This window comes from Bactrocera oleae, chromosome 3, assembly GCF_042242935.1.
Source record: "Bactrocera oleae isolate idBacOlea1 chromosome 3, idBacOlea1, whole genome shotgun sequence".
In the NCBI taxonomy this organism is placed as follows: Eukaryota; Metazoa; Arthropoda; class Insecta; order Diptera; family Tephritidae; genus Bactrocera; species Bactrocera oleae.
The window spans coordinates 33627198-33649651 of NC_091537.1; the positions used below are offsets into that span (position 1 = coordinate 33627198).

At 33.6% G+C, this 22454-nt stretch overlaps 1 protein-coding gene across 1 annotated transcript; it reads left to right on the top strand.

Moving 5' to 3' along the window:
* The first annotated feature begins 13125 nt into the window (after positions 1-13125).
* On the top strand, positions 13126-19545 carry LOC106622466 (cytochrome b5-related protein). The gene is made up of 5 exons (XM_036368390.2): positions 13126-13339; positions 13426-13610; positions 18143-18473; positions 18537-18919; positions 19000-19545. The coding sequence occupies exons 2-5, from the start codon at positions 13519-13521 to the stop codon at positions 19520-19522; spliced, it is 1329 nt and encodes a 442-aa protein (XP_036224283.2). The 5' UTR covers positions 13126-13339; positions 13426-13518; the 3' UTR covers positions 19523-19545.
* Positions 19546-22454: the final 2909 nt, after the last annotated feature.

The following is a 22454-nucleotide window of genomic DNA, read 5'->3' on the forward strand; positions in this document are numbered from 1 at the left end:
CCTTATTGCAATGAAATGTTTTGCCTAAGTTCAAATCCTATCATATTTTTATATATTATACTATTTTTATACTCTCGCAACCTGTTGCTACAGAGTATAATAGTTTTGTTCACCTAACGGTTGTTTGTATCACCTAAAATTAATCGAGTTAGATATAGGGTTATATATATATAAATGATCAGGATAAAGAGACGAGTTGAAATCCGGGTGACTGTCTGTCCGTCCGTCCGTCTGTCCGTCTGTCCGTCCGTCCGTGCAAGCTCTAACTTGAGTAAAAATTGAGATATCTTTATGAAACTTGGTAGACATGTTTCATGGTACCGTGAGACGGTTGGTATTGCAGATGGGCGTAATCGGACCACTGCCACGCCCACAAAACGCCATTAATCAAAAACAAATAACTTGCCATAACTAAGCTCCGCAATAAGATACAAGACTGTTATTTGGTACACAGGATCACATTAGGGAGGGGCATCTGCAGTTAAAATTTTTTTTTTTTAAAGTGGGCGTGGTCCCGCCTCTAATAGGTTTAATGTGCATATCTCCTAAACCGCTAATGCTATATTAACAAAATTCACTGGAAGCAAATGTTTTTAGCACTTCTATTGACGGTGTGAAAATAGTTGAAATCGGGTGGCAACTCCGCCCACTCCCCATATAACGGTACTGTTAAAAACTACTAAAAGCGCGATAAATCAAGCACTAAACACGCCAGAGACATTAAATTTTATCTCTGAGATGGTATAAGATGATGAGATGGCACAGCCCACTTTTAGGTGAAAACCCATATCTTGAGATCTGCTTAACCGATTTCAACCAAATTCGGTGCGTAACGTTCTTTTCGTGTTTCTATGTCATAGTGCGAAAATGGGCGAAATCGGATTACAACCACGCCTATTTTCCATATGACACCATTTTAAATACCAGTTGATTCTTTCACTTTCCACTATGCAAATCAAGCAACAATGATTATATCGGCGTAAAACTTTGCGTGAATAATACGTTTAAAGTATGCCACCTTGTGACCAAAAATTTTCTAAATCGAACCAAAACTGTTCAAGCCCCTAGGTACTTTATATGTGGACCCCAGTACCTATAGTTGACTTTTTACCGTAAATATCGGCCATTGTGTAAGATATATAATTGAAATTCATATAATAGAATAAATAAATGAAGTTATCGATAATAGTTTGTCTTTGTTTCAAAAATGGGTTGAATCGGATCAATAGTTCTTGTAGCCCTCATATATCTAATATAAATATTTTTGAACTTCCGCGGGACTTTATACCGCATATGTGAGTTATCTCAATGAAAATGAGAGAGCGTGTTTTACTCATAACAAGATCAAATCGGGTGAAAATTTTCCTTAGCCCCCATGTAACTAATATCAGGATTTTCGAACATTCGTCTGACTTTACTCCATTTGAGGTATATATGATTTCCGTCTTTCCACCTGACTTTACACCGTTCCGGTTGATCAACGTGATATTTTAACGAAATTAAGTGGAAAAGATTTCTTAAAAATTATGTGGTTTGACGCTGAATTAGAATGAAATTAGTATATACTAAGTCTAAACCTCACACCTTCATATAATGAATTCCGATTCTCTGGTTGACGTTTGCTAACCTAAGCTGATAATATAAAATTTAGCCACTTTGGTGGAGTTAATATCACATTCATACTTATGTATATCTCACTTCAAGCAATAAAACTGAGACTAAGTTTATGGCCTTTAATATAAGTCAAGAAGATACCAAATTTGATTGTAATTTAATCACGATATCATTTAATAATGGATGTTTAATCAACATTTTTTAATATACGGTTTGGAGGAATTTTCTGGTCTTTGATTTTCCCAGCTCACATGTACTACTTATGGTATAATTTTTTTCGTCAATTTGATAATTTAATGAAATTAAATGGACAGTTTTTCTTAAAAATAATGTATATCGCTGCATATGAATAAAATTGGTCTAGACTTTGTTTAAACCTTATAACCCTAATATACTGATTTCCGCTCCTCTGTTACAACAGCAACCTCATATACCCCACATATTAAATCTAACCCATTTGGTTCAGTTTATATCACATATACCATGTTTGAGTTAAATAGCTTCTTTTTATAAAAGTTAACATTTCGGAGAAAAAAATAGTATTGACACAAAATAAATCTATGATCAATAACATAAGTTAATAAGATACCAAATAATAATCGAGTAATGAATGTTGAATTCGCAACATTTTTATACTTTCGCAACATGTTAGTTTTGTTCACCAAAGAGTTGTTTGCATCACCTAAAGTGATAGATATAGATTTCTATATACATATATTTCTTCTAATATTTGGTGATAATCAGTGGTTAGGTATATTTTCTCAGCCATTATGTTGAACTTATTATAAAATATACCAGACAACAATGCTAAAAAAGTTTCTTAGAGTGGTGGACTTTGTATAGAGCAAAAAAATCTTTCTACAAAAAATTACATGAAATAAATATTAGTAATGTAGTATCAAAAGCGACACATTTTAATATGAAGGTCATGAAGTGAGCTGTAAACTCAAGAAAATTACATTTTTACCTAGCGCCGTTGGCAGCTTATGAAAGGTTTAGATATTAAGACAGAAAGAAGAAAATCTACATACCTGTTCTACATATGTGTATACCATAATTAAATTTATGTAAGTTATTGTTAATTTAGCCTTCATGGGTAGACCCTTCAAACTATGGTACCTGTTTTAGAAAGCGTTTAACAAAAGTAATTTACGGAGGGATTTTCCGAGAACTTAATTTCAATACAATGAAATAAACTACTAATTTCTAAAATATAAATATAACTAAATATTCTGTATTCTTATGTTAGTGAATAGCTAAATAATATATAGGTATACAAAAGTACGTAAGCTGTACCAACATGTTGCAAGAGTATAATAAATATCAGTACACTGTGTTTGTAGTTTCAGTTTCACTAGATGTCTTTACAAGCAAAGTGCTTAATTCAAACTAATTTTAGTGTATTACACGGTACAGTGTACAGTGACGAGCAATAGCATAGCAAGGACTTACAAGGAAACAGTGAAAGAGAGCAGCACCTAGGATCCAACTTTTAACACCCGGACGGACTGATTTATATAAGTATTATCCATAAGTATTTTATATATTAACCCATTTATTATTAATTAATTATGCCTAGATTAAGTAGAAAATCTATATTACTAAGTCGTCTTCAGAATAGAAGACGTATGAGAGTTCTTCGTGCGAACTCTTTATAAAGAGATAGTGAGCAGTCACAAAATACTGTAAGTCACGCTAATCGTAGATTAGATTCCGATGTACGTCTGTCCGAACAAATAATCAATACAAATCAACATAGAACCAGGCGGGAAAATCCGCAAATTCGCTCTGAAGAGCAAATAGGAAATACTCGAGGTCATAGGTCTCGGCGTGAAGACCCCGAGTTTCGATCTGTTGAGCAAATAAAAGATACTCGAGGTCATAGGTCTCGGCGTGAAGACCCCGAGGTTCGATCTGTTGAGCAAGTTGCAAATACTGTTCAACATAGAACAAGGCGGCAAGATCCCCAAATTCGCTCTGAAGAGCAAATAAGAGATACTCGAGGTCATAGGTCTCGGCGTGAAGACCCCGAGGTTCGATCTGTTGAGCAAGTTGCAAATACTGTTCAACATAGAACAAGGCGGCAAGATCCCCAAACTCGCTCTGAAGAGCAAATAAGAAATACTCGAGGTCATAGATCTCGGCGTGAAGACCCCGAGTTTCGATCTGTTGAGCAAATAAGAGATACTCGAGGTCATAGGTCTCGGCGTGAAGACCCCGAGGTTCGATCTGTTGAGCAAGTTGCAAATACTGTTCAACATAGAACAAGGCGGCAAGATCCCCAAATTCGCTCTGAAGAGCAAATAAGAAATACTCGAGGTCATAGATCTCGTCGGGAAAATCCTGAGGTACGTTATGATGAACAAAGTAGGAACACTAGGGATCATAGAGAACTTCGCGCAAGAAATCCTGAGTATAGGAATTTAGAGCGCATTCGTGATCAAATGCAAAGGGAACATGAAAGAAGAAATCCTGAAATAAGGAGAGAGGAGCGTGATAGAGAAACACAACGTCGACAGCTTAGTAGGAGGGGTATGAGGGAAGAAATTTTGAATCAGAGACGTCTTAGACAAGGTCAAGTTCGCCTTCGTAGAGATAACCCACTCAATAGACAAATTGAAAACCAAAGGCAGTCCCAACGAATCCGATTAACGAGAGAAAATAATGTTATAGAAACTGATAATAGTGGCAATTTAACAGATTTCAAAAACATTTATTTCCAAAATATAAATAAGGGCCCTACTGAAATATGTATTTGCTGCGGCGGCTTATGGTTTTCACACCAAGTTCGCAAATTAAATTTCGAAACTATTGCGCAAGGTCACCCGAAGGCTGCATCCGCCTTCTTTTTAATGCAAAAATTTCCTTCAGAAGATGGAAATTACAATTTTTGTGCTACTTGCAAAAATGCGATTGTTAAAAAGAACGTTCCAAAAATATGTTTAGCTAACGGTCTAGACTTTCCTGAAATACCGGATTGTTTGAAAGGTTTAACTCCAATTGAAGAACGTCTAATAATGCCTAGATTGCCTTTTATGACAATCCGTCCGTTAGGATATCAAGGTCAGAGTTTGCTCAAAGGTGCTGTTGTTAATATACCAATTTCTGTTAACAATATTGTGACATCTCTACCAAGGTCCTTTGACGAGGCTCATGTTATACAAATTCACTTAAGAAGGCGTTTGGAATACAATCATGATTACATGATCGATACCATACGCCCCGCAAAGATTATGGAAGCTTTGCAGTTCTTAGTGAATACCCCTCTGTATCGTGAGCACAATACACATATTAATGAAAACTGGATTTCAGAATTTAATAACCAAGAAGAAGTTCCGTTTGTTGCATCTGCAGAGGATTCCCGATTGGTTCAATCTTTTCATGCGGGACAAACTTCCTATGATAATCCCTCAGGCAATAATATTCCCACGGGTCTTTTACCTTCAGAGCTAAATCCAGGCGGTCAAGAAACTCTTTTGGACAATATTCCTGTAGAAAACTTAGACTATAACCGTTTAGTTATAGCGCCAGGTGAAGGACAAAGACCAATTGACATAATTCAAGATAATAATTCAGAAGAGTTGTCATTTGGAACAATATACGTTGGGCAGAAGCGTACATGCTCTGAAACGTATAGCAAGATAATACGTTCTGAAATTCGTCGTTTTGACAGAAGAGCGTGTACCATTCCAAAGTTGTTCTATGATTACAAAAAATTAGAACTACTACAAATTAAGAATAGTACATCCATTATTAAACGAAAACTTTGTTCAAAACTTGATTCAACACGATGATGGTTACAAGGTTTTGAAAGGCGTTAGATCCTCACCTGCGCACTGGGAAGCTGAGAAGAAAAAGGCAATCGCTATGATTCGCCAATTTGGGCTTCCAACCTTCTTTATCACTTTATCGGCTGCAGAATCTCAGTGGGTTGAGCTTTTGGTCATCCTCTCTAAAACTGTTGATTCTAAAGATATTTCGGAAGAGGAAGCCAACAGTTTAACAACCCAAGATAGATATCGCTTAATTCGGTCAGACGCGGTTACTTGTGCTAGATATTTTGACTACCGCTATCGACAAATTCTTAAGCTTTTTAAAGATAACGCCGGCATTTTTGGAGAGCATTTTGTTACAAATTTCTACTGGAGAGTGGAGTTTCAACAGAGAGGTTCCCCGCATGTACATGGCATGTATTGGCTTAATAATGCTCCCAGGATCAACCTTCAAGATCCTCAGACATTCCCTGATGTCATTAGTTTTATTGACAATTATATTTCTACTGATGGTTCGATCAGCCACTTAGAAAATTATTTGGGTTATCAAAAGCATAACCACAGTCGGTCTTGTACTAGGGAAATAAGAGGACAACAGTTTTGTCGTTTTGGTATTCCATATCCACCAATGCCTTCAACGCAAATACTGTTACCTCTTACAGAAACAAGTCAAAATTCAGAAAGACACAAGGAAAACTTTTTTAAAATTCAAAACGTTTTAAATTCAAATATGACTACAGAAGACATTTCTAATTTAAACGATTTTGAACACTTCCTGTCTGATAGTAGAATAAATATGTCTTTTGATGACTATTTGTTAGCCCTTAGGTCAAGTTTAACAAAACCCAAAATTTTTCTAAAAAGAAAATTACAGGATCGTTTTATAAACACTTATAATCCTCTCATTTTGGAACTCCATAGAGCAAATATGGATATCCAATATATACTGGATGCATATGCTTGCTGTTCATATATAATTAATTATATTAACAAGTCTAACAGGGGAATTTCTAGGCTCTTAAATGAAGCTATATCATAGGTAAATGCTGGAAATTATACTATTAAGCAAAAACTTAAACATATAGGTCACAAATTTATATCAGGCACAGAAATATCTGCACAAGAAGCAGTATATTGCTGCATTGGGCTCCATCTTTCGGAAGCAAGTAATGCAGAAATATTTATAAATACCTCTCGACCTGAGGAACGTGTTCGAATGGTAAAACCTAGAGCGGAACTTCAGAACCTTCCTTTAGGTTCGACTGAAATATTCGTAGCCGGTATTTTAGACCGTTATGTTCAAAGATCCGATCAGTTAGAAACTCTTTGTTTAGCTGATTTTGCATCTAGGTATAAATATTTTAAATCTAGTAGAAGAGCACAAGATAGTGATCATGAAGAAGAAGAGAGGGAAGACGATAATTTACCAGAAAGCGGGGTTGTCATACCTCTTAAAGACGGTAGCGGTTTTGTGAAAAAACGTACCAAACCTTGTATTATTCGGTATAGAAGGTTTAACCCAGATTTGGCCAGAGTTGAGTATTTCCGCGAAATGTTAATGCTTTACTATCCTTGGCGGAATGAACAGCAAGATCTCATTGAAAACGATAATGAGCAGACTTGCATAACACATCGTATTATAATTGAGGAAAAGCAAAGTAAATATGATGTTTTTGAGCAAAGAGAACTTGAAAATGTTCTAGAAAGTCTTTATAATGAAATAGACTTGGACGAAGGTGCTCAAAATGAACTACCTATCGTGGAAAATGAGTTCAGAGTGTTGGCACTTCCAGAAATAAACCCAAATATAAATTTGCTAGACTTGCATGGCGAAGATTCAACAGATAATGGCACTGAATCTAATTGCAATATTAGATTTATTAAACTACCCCCTTTAATTCCAGTTGAGGAATTATTTTCTTTAGTTCAAAGTCTAAATACTAAGCAAAGAACCTATTTGACACATTTGATGCACCACCTAAAAAGAAATCTCCCATTTTATGAGTTCATTGGCGGCGGTGCAGGTGTAGGAAAGAGTCGTTTGATATCTGCAATATATCAAGCTCTTAACCATCGTTACAATTCTACACCTGGATCCAATCCAAGTTCCTTAAAAGTTCTTCTTTGCGCACCTACGGGTAAAGCAGCATTCGGAATTGGTGGAATGACCCTTCATTCAATATTCTCTTTACCTGTTAATCAGTTGAATAGAGAGTTGAGGCCACTTAGCAATGACACAGTGAATTCATTGTATTCCAGACTTATCGATTTAAAATTAATCATAATTGATGAAATATCGATGGTAGGTGCTCGTATGTTTAGCTCTGTTGATGCGAGATTAAAACAAATTTTCAAAACAGACAGCCCCTTCGGCGGTATACCGATCATAGTGTTTGGTGATTTGAAGAGACTCTCACCTGTTGGAGATAGGTGGATATTCTCTCCTAATCCCAATGATGCATACAGCACTTTAGTTGGTTCCCCTTTGTGGGGGTTATTTAAACACTTTGAATTAACAGAGATAATGAGACAACGGGAGGATCAGGCCTTTGCAATTGCATTAAATCATATGGCATCTGGTACTATGACAAATGAGGACATATCACTCATTGAAACTCGAGTAGTTAATTTCGAAGAAGTTCCCGATGATGCCATACATTTATTTTGGTCCAATGAAGAGACAAATAATTTCAATGCCCTTAAGCTCAGTCGAATCCCAACAGAAGCTTTCCTTTCAACTGCAAAAGACTCAGTTAAAGGAATTGGTATAAATGAAAGTGATAATATTTTGGAAAGAGTTAAACTTTTCAAAACTTCTGAAACGCAGGGACTGCCCTATGAATTGACACTAAAAACCTCCGCCAAATATATGATTACAGTGAACATAAACACGTGTGATGGCTTGGTTAATGGGGCAGCTGGACAACTTATGCAAATTGATTTCCATTGTTCTTTTCCAACAATTCTGTGGATTAAATTTTTGGAACCTTCTGTTGGTTTGATAGCACGATCAAAAAAGCCTCATCCTCTAGAAAGTTCTTGGACACCAATTGAAAAAGTTCTAAAATCTTTTCAATATAAAAGAAATGAACAAATTTCAATTGAAAGAAATCAGTTTCCAGTTGTGCCGGCTGAGGGAATAACTATTCATAAAAGTCAGGGTGCCACATATAATAAAGTTGTAGTTCATACTCGACCCAGAATGCCTAGAGCTTCAATATATGTCGCTTGTAGTCGAGCTACTTCTGCAGAAGGTCTATTCATCATAGGAAATTTTATTCCTCCTAACAAATTTTCTGAATCGGATCCCGTATTTAGGGAACTGAGGGAATTGAACACAAATAAAGCTTTGACAACAAGTTTCAATTTTATGATTTCCCGAACATCAGGACATCAAATTTTATTCTATAATGTTCAGAGTCTTCACGCTCACATTAATGATATAAAAAGCGACTGTTTGATGCTATCTTCAGATATTTTATGTTTTGTAGAAACTTGGAGTTATCCTTGCGAAAATTTTGATATACCAGGATTTACTTCAATTAACGAGCTGAGGATAGATAGCACGGAAACAACCAACAGAAATAAACGGGGCATTATAATATATGCAAAGCATAGTATTGCTTGCTCCATAGAATCAAAGGCTGTAAAGAAAATTTATTCAGGCCGCAAAGTTTTAGAAGCGGTTTTGTTTAAATGTTTCAATATTAATATTCTGGTTCTATATAGAAATTCAGCTTTCTCTGTCAGACAATTAATTGTAGAACTTCAGGAAGTCCTTACATCTGAGTTAGGCAATCAAAATTTGCTAATTGTTGGAGATTTTAACATTTGTTTAATGTCTACAGGGACTGCAATACGAAATCTGCTCCAAGAAAAAAACTTTAGTTCCCTGCTTGGTGCAGAATATTCAACTACACATGCCGGTACACAAATTGATTGGGCATTTTCAAACATGGATCCTTCCCGTGTAAATGCAATTACTTTTGAGACAGTACACAGCTATCATGATAGTATTTGTGTCTCTATTTCGAACTAAAGTTTTCAGACTTAGTGCAATAGTTCTTCATTTTTTTTTTCCAAATATAATCGAATTGGAATGGTATAGGAATTTTGACAGTAGTTTTTAAAACAATTTTAAGAAAAATATGTAAATAATCTAATTAAGAAAATTTAAATTATAAATATATGATAGAAATTAAATAGTATAAGGAAAAAAGAAATATAGATTGGATATATGTGTAAGAATCTCTACAAAAATTTATGTTTAATATTGTAAATATTATATACAAATTAATATAATAATATTATATCATTTTTAAAGTTGTTAATATTTATTATTTTTAAGCTAAACATGTATAATAATATCGATATAATAAATATAAAATGTTATTCATTGTTCAAAACCGATTTCTTTTCATACTTCTCAATACAGTTGTAATGCATTCTATATAAAATCAATTATAAGCGTATACAAAAAGCACAAGAACGATTTCTCATAATTTGAGTAAATTTAGTTTACAAATTGCTCTAATTATTTTCACTGTGAGTGAAAAGTAAATAACTAAGGCAACAGTTCCTTCTTCTAATTATTAGAATACATATATAAAGAAGTCTCAAACGAATATACCATTTAACTTTGCGAGAGTATAAAATGTTCGGTTACATCCGAACTTATCCCTTCCTTACTTGTTATGACTTATTTCGTGATGTATGCGTTTTAAAATTGGTTGAAGCAAAGATGTTCCGAACAATTTGAGGGTGGAGTTTTGCAATGCCAGCTTCCTTCATCTCCTTGGCATTAGCGCCAACGAATATTTTGGGAGCAACTTTACTTTCAGCGTTGGACGTGCAATTTTTTTTTGGGCGTTCCACTTCCATCAAGTTTTCCAACTCGACGAGCCTTTTTGAATTTAGCAAAATACTGAACAAGAGTTTGGGTTTTTTTTAAATTGCCTATTTCGCAAGTACTTTTGTTGATGTTTGTTTATTTACCACAATTCGCTTACCAAATAATACATTTTGAACATACGCAAAAAATACCAAATAAAAACAAAAAGGAAGGGCTAAGTTCGGATGTAACCGACTTCTACTCTCCCAAAGTCAAATGGTACACTCGTTTTAAATTTCTTTGTGGATCTTGCCGCCTTGTTCCATGTTGACCGATATTTTCGATAATAAGTCAACTATAGGCACTAGGGTCCACATATTCAGTACCTAGGGGCTTGAACAGTTTTGGTTCGATTTAGGCAATTTTTGGTCACAAGGTGGAATACTTTAAACGTGATTTGCATACTGGAAAATGAAAAAAATCAGATGGAATTTAATATGCTGTTATATGGGAAATAGGCGTGGTTGTTATCCGATTTCGCCCATTTTCGTACTATGACATAGAAATATGAGAAGAAGGTTCTGTACCGAATTTTTTGAAATCGGTTAAGCAGATCCCAAAATATGAGCTTTTACCTAAAAGTGGGCGGTGCCACGCCCACTGTCTAATTTTGAACGTGGTTCCTTTAAAGTGATCTCATACCATCCCAGAGATAAAATTTAATGTCTCTGGCGTTTTAGTGCTTGGTTTATCGCGCTTTTAGTAGTTTTTAACAGTACCGTTATATGAGAAAAAGGCGGGGTTGTCACCTGGTTTCACCCATTTTCACACTGTCGATAGAAGTGCTAAAAACGCTTGCTCTCAGTGAATTTTGATATTATAGCTTTAGCAGTTTAGGATATATGCACATGAAATCTATTAGAGGGCGGAACCACGCCCACTTTAAAAAAAATTTAAGCTGCAAATGCCCCTCCTTAATGTGATCCTGTATACCAAATAACAGTCTTGTATGTTATTGTGGGGCTTAGTTATGGCAATTTATTTGTTTTTGATTAATGGCGTTTTGTGGGCGTGGCAGTGGTCCGATTACGCCCATCTGAAATACCAAGAAACATGTGTACCAAGTTTCATAAAGATATCTCAATATTTACTCAAGTTACAGCTTGCACAGACGGACGCACAGACAATCACCCGGATATCAACTTGTCTCTTTATCCTGATCATTTATATATATATAACCCTATATCTAACGCGATTAGTTTTAGGTGATACTAACAACCGTTAGGTGAACAAAACTATTACCCTCTGTAGCAACAAGTTGCGAGAATATAATAACAGTACATATTTGATATTGCATTTAAAGTGTTGCTAACTTAAGTAAGTTTTTTGCAAAGATTAACAACAAAATTGACTTATTTTTAAAATGTTTATAAAAATATGAAAAGTACATAAGATTCTCATATTGTACTCTTTGTCGCTACATCAATCATATATACATCACAGGTCAATACAAGTACATCTCTCTGTACAGGTACAGGTTTGCAGGCGGTGCCACGTCCACTTTTTCAAAGTTTTTCAAACCACAGATGACCCTATCCAATGCAATCACTTGCATCAAAAACAGTTTTGTATCTTAGTTAGGAACTTAGTTATTATCATTTTGTGGGAGTGCTAAGGGTCCAACTTCGTCCATCTGCAATACCAACATTCTCATAATTTCAAGAAACATGTATGTATATCAATGAATGTTTTTCCTAATTCTTGCTGAACATCTACAACCAATTTTGGAGCCGATAGTTTGGGGTTTTTCCTTGATTTTTCGAACAATATATCGCTCGTCAAAAGCACTCAAAAATTTTTTGGCGCGCTTCTGCCTTTATTTTCTACTCGATTTTCATGTAAATATCGCTCAATGATGTGTTGTACAGTGGAGGCACTATGACCAGTTCACGCTGTTCAATTGTTGTACGGCAACCCGTTTTTATATAAACGCACTTGCTGTCTCTATGGTTTATTATAACCCACTAAAAAATATTAGAGACTAATCATAAACGACGCCAATTTGCCATGCATATTAATAATAATATAATAAAATACAGTTATGCGGTGCAACAATCTGGCGCCTCGTGATGGAAAAATATCTGTATCATTATTAGAAAATAAAATATTTTTTAAATAAATGAATTACATCATATATAATATATGAAATTCTTTACTCTATAATATAGCGTTTAAATTTTTTCAATATTCCTTTCAGTTTAGAAAATATTTGGATTCGAAATTTATATCGGCTGCTGTATCAAATAAGCTGTGACCCACTGTATATATATATTATATAACTTTATATCTATCTCGATTAGTTTTAGGTGATACAAAAAAACGTTAGGTGCTCTGTAGCAACATGTTGCAAGAGTATATCTAACCAAATTGAAAAAGAATGTCTAATTCGTTTAGAGTTTAACTATGGTATGTAATTTTAGTTATTGTCAATAGCGTGACCTAGATAGACATTTTGATAAGTGTATTAATCAAAATGACTTCTTTTCGTCTAAATTTTCGCACCCAATTTCATAAATATATTCATAAATTAAGTTTTACATATTTGACATCGATTGTAAGGTTATGCTATGTTATATTGCAATTAAAATATTGATGTATCATATATGTATGTATAAAACTCATTTTACGTTCTTATGAATATGTGACGATTGCAACAACAACAGTCACAAGCTATGTGCTTGACTGACAGTATCTATGCTCATACATATGGGTGTATTCATTTCGTACAAACACAGCAAAAGTTTAACTGAATACAGTATATAAAATATATGTATTAATATTTGATCCGACTTCGTAGTTTACGAACATTCTTTGGCACACGGAGCCAAACAAAAGCGCGGTGAGTGCAGCTGCGGGTGCTTAGTCCATAAAGAAGAACGCAGTGTGCCGCATAAATAAGAGCTTACGGAGTAATTAAATTCAATTCCCATTTGGATAAACGCTCAGAACATCACTCAATTATTCGAAATACTAGTTTGTTGATTGCATTTTAAAGTTGCTAAGCGCTAATAACATAGACCGTTGACCTCAGCAATTTGCATATGGAGAACGAATTTTTTTAGTTAAGCTTGTTTTGTATATAATATTTTAATCGAAGTTTACAAAGGCATTTATTTTACAATCGTCTTATTTGTTGTATCGGAATAGCTGACTTATGGCCACCGCACGATAAGCACTAGAGTATTTGTATTGATAAACGAATTTAAAATAAAAAGTTAACATTGTGATATTTCAAACGAGATGACCAACGTAAAACAGGAAGATTGGAGAGTATCAAAAATATTGCGGAAATACCCAGTTTATCGTGAAAAACTGATCAAGACTTGTGAAGGGTAAGTTTATTGAAAAATAAAATTATAGTGCTGAAAACACAACGAATTTTAAACAATCTAACTAGTAAATTTGTAATATTATCATCCTCACAAGCACTGTTATAATTACCATCACTTATAATATTTAATATGAAATAAGGTTATATAAAATCTCTCAACGATGGCTTAAACTTTTTAGAACTTACACTTTTCGCAAAACATCAAACGGATGAAGCATATATAATAAATACATATAATGGTATTCTAATAATATTTTTTACTTTAAACACCGGTCAGAAACTTAGTGTTATCTTAATATTTTCTTTATTATTTTAAAGAATTCTAATTGAATTCTCTCAACAGATGTTATATGTTATTATCACACAAAGCACAAGTGAATGAAGCGCTTCTATTTTTATGATTAAGTCAGTAGAAAATTGAATTTTACCAAGAGTTACGTTAACTTTGATTAAATCCGAATTCATTTTCTATACTGTTATATCACGCTTAAAACACAATTTTGGATGAAAGTAGTTATATCAAGAAAAAGCGTCAACGTCACAAATACAAAAAATTCGTTACAAGAACTTGATTCCGATCCTTCAGTTTGTATGGCAGCTATATGCTATAGTGATCCGATCTGATCAATTTCTTAGGAGATTTTATTACTGCCTGAACTAATAACTTAAGCCAAATTTCGTGAAGATATTTCGTTTTCCATACAAGTACTTAATTCCGATCGTTCAGTTTGTGTGACAGCAATATATAGGAGGCCGATATTGGGGATTGCGACAAATGAGGAGCTCCTTGGGGAGAGAAAAACGTCTACAAAATAACAGATCGATATCACAATATCTGAAAGACTACTTAGCGTATATACAGACAGACGGGCATGTCTAAATCGACTCAGCTCGTCACACTGAGCATTTAAATATATATTTTAAAGGGTATCCAACGTTTCCTTCTGGGTGTTACAAACATCGTGGCAAACTTAATATGCCCTGTTCAGGGTATAAAAATATCCTTTAATATTCGTACGTTAGTTACATATGTTCCCAGCAAGGCAGCTATCGCTTACATACATTGTTTAACAGACAGTCCTATTAAAGATTTATTTTAAAGTTTGCGAGATGTTAAAATAACGCAAAACTCTTTTGTGTACATGTGGTATTTCTTCCCATTCTTACTCATAGGTTTCAGTCTCAAGACAAATATCTACAACAACGTTTCATGTTTGCTGCACGCAAAATATCTGTAAATGAAATGTGTCAAAAATGTTTTGCAATTCTATCATAGATACTATCTGATATGTTTGATAAATAAATTTTAATCAAAACAAGTAAGGAAGGGCTAAGTTCGGATGTAACCCAACATTTTATGCTCTCGCAAAGTCAAATGGTATACTCGTTTTAGATTTCTTTGTGGATCTGGCCGCCTTGTTCTATGTTGACCGATACTTTCGGTAAAAAGTCTGCTATAGGCACTGGGATCCACATATACGGTACATAGGGGCTTGAACAGTTTTAATTGGATTTAGACAATTTTTGGTCACAAGGTGGTATACTTTAAACGTATTATTCACGTCAAGTTTTACGCCGATATAATCATTGCTGCTTGATTTGCATACTGGAAAGTTAAAACATCAGATGGAATTAAAAATGCTGTTATATGGGAAATAGGCGTGGTTGTAATCCGATTTCGCCCATTTTCGTACTGTAACATAGAAATATGAGAAAAATGTTATGTACCGAAGTTGGTTGAAATCGGTTAAAAAGATCCCAAGATATGGGTTTTTACCTAAAAGTGGGCGGTGCCATGCCCACTATCTAATTTTAACCGTGGTTCCTATAAAATCATCTTATACCATCCCAAAGATAATATTTAATGTCTCTGGCTTGTTTAGAGCTTGATTTATCGCGATTTTAGTAGTTTTTAATAGTACCGTTATATAGGGAGTGAGCGGGGTTGTCACCCGATTTCACCCATTTTCACACCGTCGGTAGAGATGCTTAAAACATTTGTTACTTAGAACTTCCTAACTTGTTATAGATGTTATTATCGTGTGGCTACGGGTCTAAAATTTTTGATCATATTCATAGAAAAGAGTGAAGTTATTTTTCATTTTGGTAAATCGTTTCGTAAATATTTATTCAAATTAAGTATACGAGCAAGCTCTAACTTGAGTAAAATTTGAGATACCAAATTTATTTGAAATCGGTTAGGCAGATCTCAAGATATGGGTTTTCACCTAAAAGTGGGCGGTGCCACGCCCACTGTCTAATTTTGAACGCGGTTCCTATAAAGTTATCTCATACCATCCCAGAGATAAAATTTAATGTCTCTGGCGTGTTTCGTGCTTGATTTATCGCGCTTTTAGTAGTTTTTAACATTACCGTTATATGGGGAGTGTTCGGAGTTGCCACCCGATTTCAACTATTTTCACACTGTAGGTAGAGGTTCTAAAAACATTTGCTTCCAGTAAATTTTGTTATTATAGCGTAAGCGGTTTAGGAGATATGCACATCAAACCTATTAGGGGCGGGACCACGCCCACTTTTAAGAACAATTTTAACTGCAAAGGCCCCTCCTTATTGTGATCCTGTATACCAAATAGGAGCCTTGTATCTTGTTGTGGAGCTTAGTTATGGCAATTTATTTGTTTTTGAATAAAGTCGTTTTGTGGGCGTGGCAGTGGTCCGATTACGCCCATCTGCAATACCAACCATCTCACGATACCAAGAAACATGTCTACTAAGTTTCATAAAGATATCTCAATTTTTACTCAAGTTACAGCTTGCACGGACGGACAGACGGACGGACGGACAGACAGTCACCCGGATTTCAACTCGTCTCTACATCCTGATCATTTATGTATACATAACCCTATATCTAACTCAATTAGTTTTAGGTGATACAAACAACCGTTAGGTGGAGAAAACTATTATACTCTGTAGCAACAGGTTGCGAGAGTATAAAAATTTCGCGTTTGCGTACTTTATGTTGTACCATTTTGAACTAGGGCTCGTATAAAGCCATCATCTTCAATACACTGGAGTACTGGTCGGCAAACTTACACATTCAAATGACTTATATTTTGTTAATTTTTATTTCTGATCTTCTGATTCTGGATTTAAAAATTAAATTTTCAATTTCTAATCTCAATCATCTTGGATTAAAAATTAGATCCTCCAACCCTGGTTAAAATTAATTAATTATCAATGTTTAATACCAAAACAAAGCTAGAATATGTCCAAAGTAATATATAATATTAGATCCATTATTTTTACTCTTACTTCAATATGTATGGATGCCCTAATTGTACACAAAGAAAAAAAAATTTTAGTGAAAATAAACAAGTAAAGTTTTATTTAGTTTATCCAATCTGAAAAATTTACAATAATTATAATATTGAATTAACAAAATAAATGAAATTATTGTGCATCAAAGCAATATCCACAAATCATATGTAGGTTTAAAAGTTCAGTACTAGGTAATTTAAAGGTTAATCGAGCTAGTAATATACAAAGTAGAAAAGTGAGTGCTTAATGGTTTATTTCAACTTTCATTTCAACTTCTAAACGTCATTTTGTTGTAAAAACTCAATTAATTTCATTCGTTAGATGTATTGTATTATATCCTAATAATAAAATAACAGGTTCTTAAATAAAAGACAATTTCTCCATTATCTGTTTTTATATTTATTTGCTGATTCCTCAAACAGAAATGCGCAGTTTTAAAAGACTTTTCAGAAATTTAATATCTGCCAATCTGCCGATTTGAAACCGCAATTCGATTTGGAATTGTTTATGAATGCAATAAAAAATAATGCTTCGAAATAAAGTTGAATTATTCTTAATAATAGTAATTAGATAAAAATAAAAACATGCTCAAATTTTTAGACTCTTTTATTCAGAATGATATAAAAAATCAAAAACTTAAATTTTTATATGGTATCAGATCAGGTTTAACAATCAACTCAAAAATAATAAAACTATTTAACAATGGAATCAATTAAAAAAATCATATGTGCGTTTTTAGTATGCATATAGTTTTTAGTTATGATATTTAGAGATTTAGGAGAAAATTAAATATGTACTTTTTTAACAAATTATGCGGGGAAACCAGGTTAAATTATGCATGAAATTTTACATTTTACAATTTTTTTGTCCGATCAGGTGGTTCAAATAGATGGGAAAATCAATTAAGCGAGGAATACTATAATAATAATATTACCGCTTTGTCTTTGGATTCAAAAGAAATCTCAGTCTCATCGCTTAAGCAATTAGAGGTCCTGACTTATGTCGTTTTGCTAACATTTTCATTGATTTATAAACCGGTGTCTTCATTAATACATTTAACTTCGTGTTTCTTTAACACACAAAGTTCCTTTCTTTTTCTTTATAAATAACTTCAACTTACTCTTTTATAATATATTTAAATGAGTAAATGTACTTATATATATGTAAGTGTTTATTTTCTATTCCTTAATCACTGATCTTCTCAAATGATGTACTAATAAACACAATTATTTCTCATATACCTTTTTTTATCAGCTGGATTGTAGCCAAACAAAATGACGATGAAGCGGAAGGCTTATGGCGTATCAAAGATGAACTTTATGATCTTACCCACTTTATACCACGTCACCCAGGTGGATCATTCTGGTTAGGATGGACAAAGGGCACTGATATAACCGAAGCATTTGAATCACATCATATATCGAAGACGCCAGAAAATATGCTCGCAAAATTTCATGTTCGTAGTACTTCTAAGCCGCGCAATTACAAGTTAACGCTACACGATAATGGTTTCTATAGAGTGCTCAAGTCCCGAGTGCGTGATAAGCTGAAAAATGTGGATCATTCCCCTGAACGGCGAACAGATGTATAATTTTTGTATAGTTCTTCAAAAAGACTTTAAGTTAAACCGAATTTTTTTCATCCTTAGCTTATACATTTTAGTCTCTTGCTATCTACTTTTGCTTTGGCTTTCACCTGCTCGTACACTGGCTGTGTAATATTTGAATTACTTGCGGGCCTCTCACTCTCATGGCTAACTATTGCTACGCACAACTACCTGCATCGTAAGGACAATTGGCAGATGTATACTTTTAACTTTTCGCTTATGAATTTTTGTAACTGGCGCGTTTTGCATGCCATGTCTCATCATGTCTACCCGAACTCTCTAATTGACCTCGAGATGTCTCTCTTTGAACCATATCTTTGTTGGTGGCCAAACTCACAGCTTCATACAAAATGGTTTCGTCTTTTCAGCGTTGCCATACAACCTATTGTATATACGTTAATATTTCCTTTCCAGCTAATATTGAGGTAAACATAACAAATGCATTACTCATAAATATAATCTATCATACATTAAATTTGAAAATTTTGCATACATACTTCAATAGAATTACAGTTTCTCTACTAAGAAAAAATATTTTATTTTGGCACGACATGATCGGATTTATTTTGCCGCTGTTTATGATGTTTGTAGCACAAGTGCCTATTTTGACTGTACTCAGACAATGGGTAGTCATCATTGGTTTCGCAAGTTTCATTTTTGGCGTAATTGGTTTGAATGCCGGACATCATGGCCCAGAAATATATCATGATGGCGATGCAAATCGGGAAGACCGAGATTGGGGCCTCTACCAATTAGACACAATAATCGATCGCAGTGATATCAAAGGTTCGCAATTTTTGGTGTTGACGCATTTTGGAGACCATTTTTTACATCATTTATTTCCGACATTGGATCATGGCATACTTCCACAACTCTATCCGGTACTTTATGAAACTTTGGACGAATATCAAGCACAATTGCGTGAATGCAACCATTGGCGGCATATAGTTGGTCAGAATAAACAGTTATTACGTACAAGCCCAAATCCGCTACTTCCCATTAGTGTAGATAAAATAAAGCGTGGTTAGAAATTAATAATTTCCCAAATAAATTTCTATAATGGTTTTATTTTTTTATAATTGGAATTTTATACATATTATTATAGTTTTATTTATGGACAGTTATGTGATTGTGATCATACTGTAGTGTATTATTTTTTTATGCATTCATACATACTTATCTACCTACGGCGTGATTAAAACGCAAATGGTTTGCTTAATCGCTTTATTGCTGCTGATCTCAAATAGGCTCCCTTAAAGAAGTGTCTAAACCAAATTGTCAATATCGCAGATATCTTGAATAATTTAATTAGGATACTTATGGTTGTTGTTTTGTACTATCCTTATCAAAATATTGGACACGTTTTTATGATAATGTACAAATGTATTATGTCAAAGTTTCCTTGCTTTTCGTCTTTATTATGCAAATTGTTATATGTTTTTATACTCTTGCAACATGTTGCTTTGGAGTATAAAAGTTTTGTTCACCTAACGGTTATTTATAATATATATATATATATTAATATATAGATGTTCGAACTTCCAGGTGACGTTATACCGCATATATGGGCCAAGATGTGACTTATCTCAATGAAAATGAGAGAGCGTGTATTAATCTTAACAATGGATCTTTGTACCAAAAATGGCTTAAATTGGGCGAAAATTTTAGCCCTCCCCCCATATAACTAATATCATATAATTCGGGATGTTTTATTAGTCTATGGCATGTTAGTAGAATCGGTAACTGGATATATTGGTCATATATATTTATGATGATCTAAACCTCATATGAATAATATAAGGAATTCCGATCCTCTGGTTGACGTTTTCCACATCAACTCAATATACTAAATTTACTCTCTGCGGTCAAGTTAATATCCCATACATACATCTCATTTGAAGGTGTTTTTAATATAATATTACGACGCGAGCTAAAGTATAACAATAAAACAAAGTCTAAATTTTTGACCTTTAATATAAATCAAGAAGATACCAAATTTAATTGTAATTTTTTCACGATTTTATGGAATATGAATGTTTAATTCTTTCGCAACATTTTTTAATATACTCGTAAAATTTTAAAATTTTGCCAGCACCTAAGGATTCTTGCAACTTGCAAGAGTGTAAAATGTTCGGTTACACCCGAACTTAGCCCTTGTTGAATCAGAGAACTTAAAACAATGAGAAGGTGCAAATTGAATTTTGTATGATGCTCGATTGGTTGGTTGAAAATTTGAGATCAAGGAGTTCACCACTTTCTGTATAGTTTTGCTGTTATTTAACAGAAATGAGAATTTTTAACAACGTTCTCTGACAAAATACGTATCTACCAATACAAAGAGAAAAATGAAATGAAATGAATGAGAAAACAAGAAATACAAATGCCACTTCACATATGCATGATTATTTTTTGCCATATAAACGATTTTTATGATGGAAAATTGATAAATTATTATTTTTTTGCACAAATGCTACATTGATAAAATGTGAAAGATTATGCAAAAAATGATATTTTACTATTTTCATAATTTTCTAATTTCAATTTTTACAGAATTAATAATTTATGTATGTACATCAATATGTTATATTATATAATATAATAATATATTATCAATTATCAATAAATACATGTGAGCGCACTGCTCTATATGTAAGTATGTATGTACAAATATGCATATGACCGCGCAAAATAAGTAATGCATACACAAATCTACATACATATAAGCGTACAAATGTAAGTACGTCAGCCAATAAGAAAAATACAAACATTGTTGTACAAAAACAACAATGGTCTCAAATAGCATCAGCACCAGAAATCAATATGGCAGCCAAATTGACAAATCCCAAATTTGTAGTAAATCACACACCAACAACATTTTCATTCATGAACGCTGGCGCACAAGCAATAAGCTAAGTCGTTTCATTCATAAAAGCAAACGCCTTACACATCTCCCCGAGCATGCGTTTGCCAACAAGCGTCTTTTCGCGACGATGGCAAAAGCTAAAAATCATAAATTGAACAAATTTCTGATATTCCCTCTAGAAGGGAAAAGTGACAACCCCTCAAATATGAGTATTAAAATATTTTAGAATAAAAATGACAACATAGTATATTTGTCGATTTACAATTCAAGAAACTTTTTAAAGAAAATATTCAATATTCCTCTAATTTATGTATACAGTAAACCCCGGTTAAGTATTAAGTTAAGAAAAATTGAAGCATGAATGTGAAATACCGACGGCAAAACACAATTCTGTACTTTTATGACTCCATAATGGTGTCAAGTACAATTAATGAATTATTTTAAGAAATATATCAAAATACTTTATTAGTAATAATTTAAAAGTATTTTGATATATTTCTCATAATAAAGTAAAAATGAATTAACATAAAATAATTTAAAAAATAATAAATAATAGTTCAATAAAAGGGAATATATTTCAAATGTCATATCAATATGCCCAGTTTTGCTCACATATTATATTCTCTTCAATATTCGTCGGTTGGTTATGTTAAGAGAGCGTATGTGTACAGATTCACCGCTGTTATAAAAGCGAAAAATGTTATTTGTTTCTCGTGCATCTGTGGTGAACTCCTTGATAAATTCCTACAAATTGTTCGCTGTCGAACCTGCACCTTCTCATTGTTTTAAGTTCTCTGGTTGAATACTGTAAATTAAATTTTGTAATCTAGTCACTATAATATAATATATATAATCTGTATGGCAACTCTACCACTTATTAAATTATAATCTAAATGTGTGGCAACTCTACAACTAATAAAGACGCCATTCTTCTCAACATGGTAGCCGAGCAAGGTTATCTTTTTTTATTCACTGCTGCCATATTTAAATTGTTGGATGTAATTTTGATATCAGTTGGTTTTTTAATCTTGTTTTATAAAATTGATCTGAGTGTCTAAATAACTTATTTAAGTCGTTTTGAATTCAATACTCTGTTA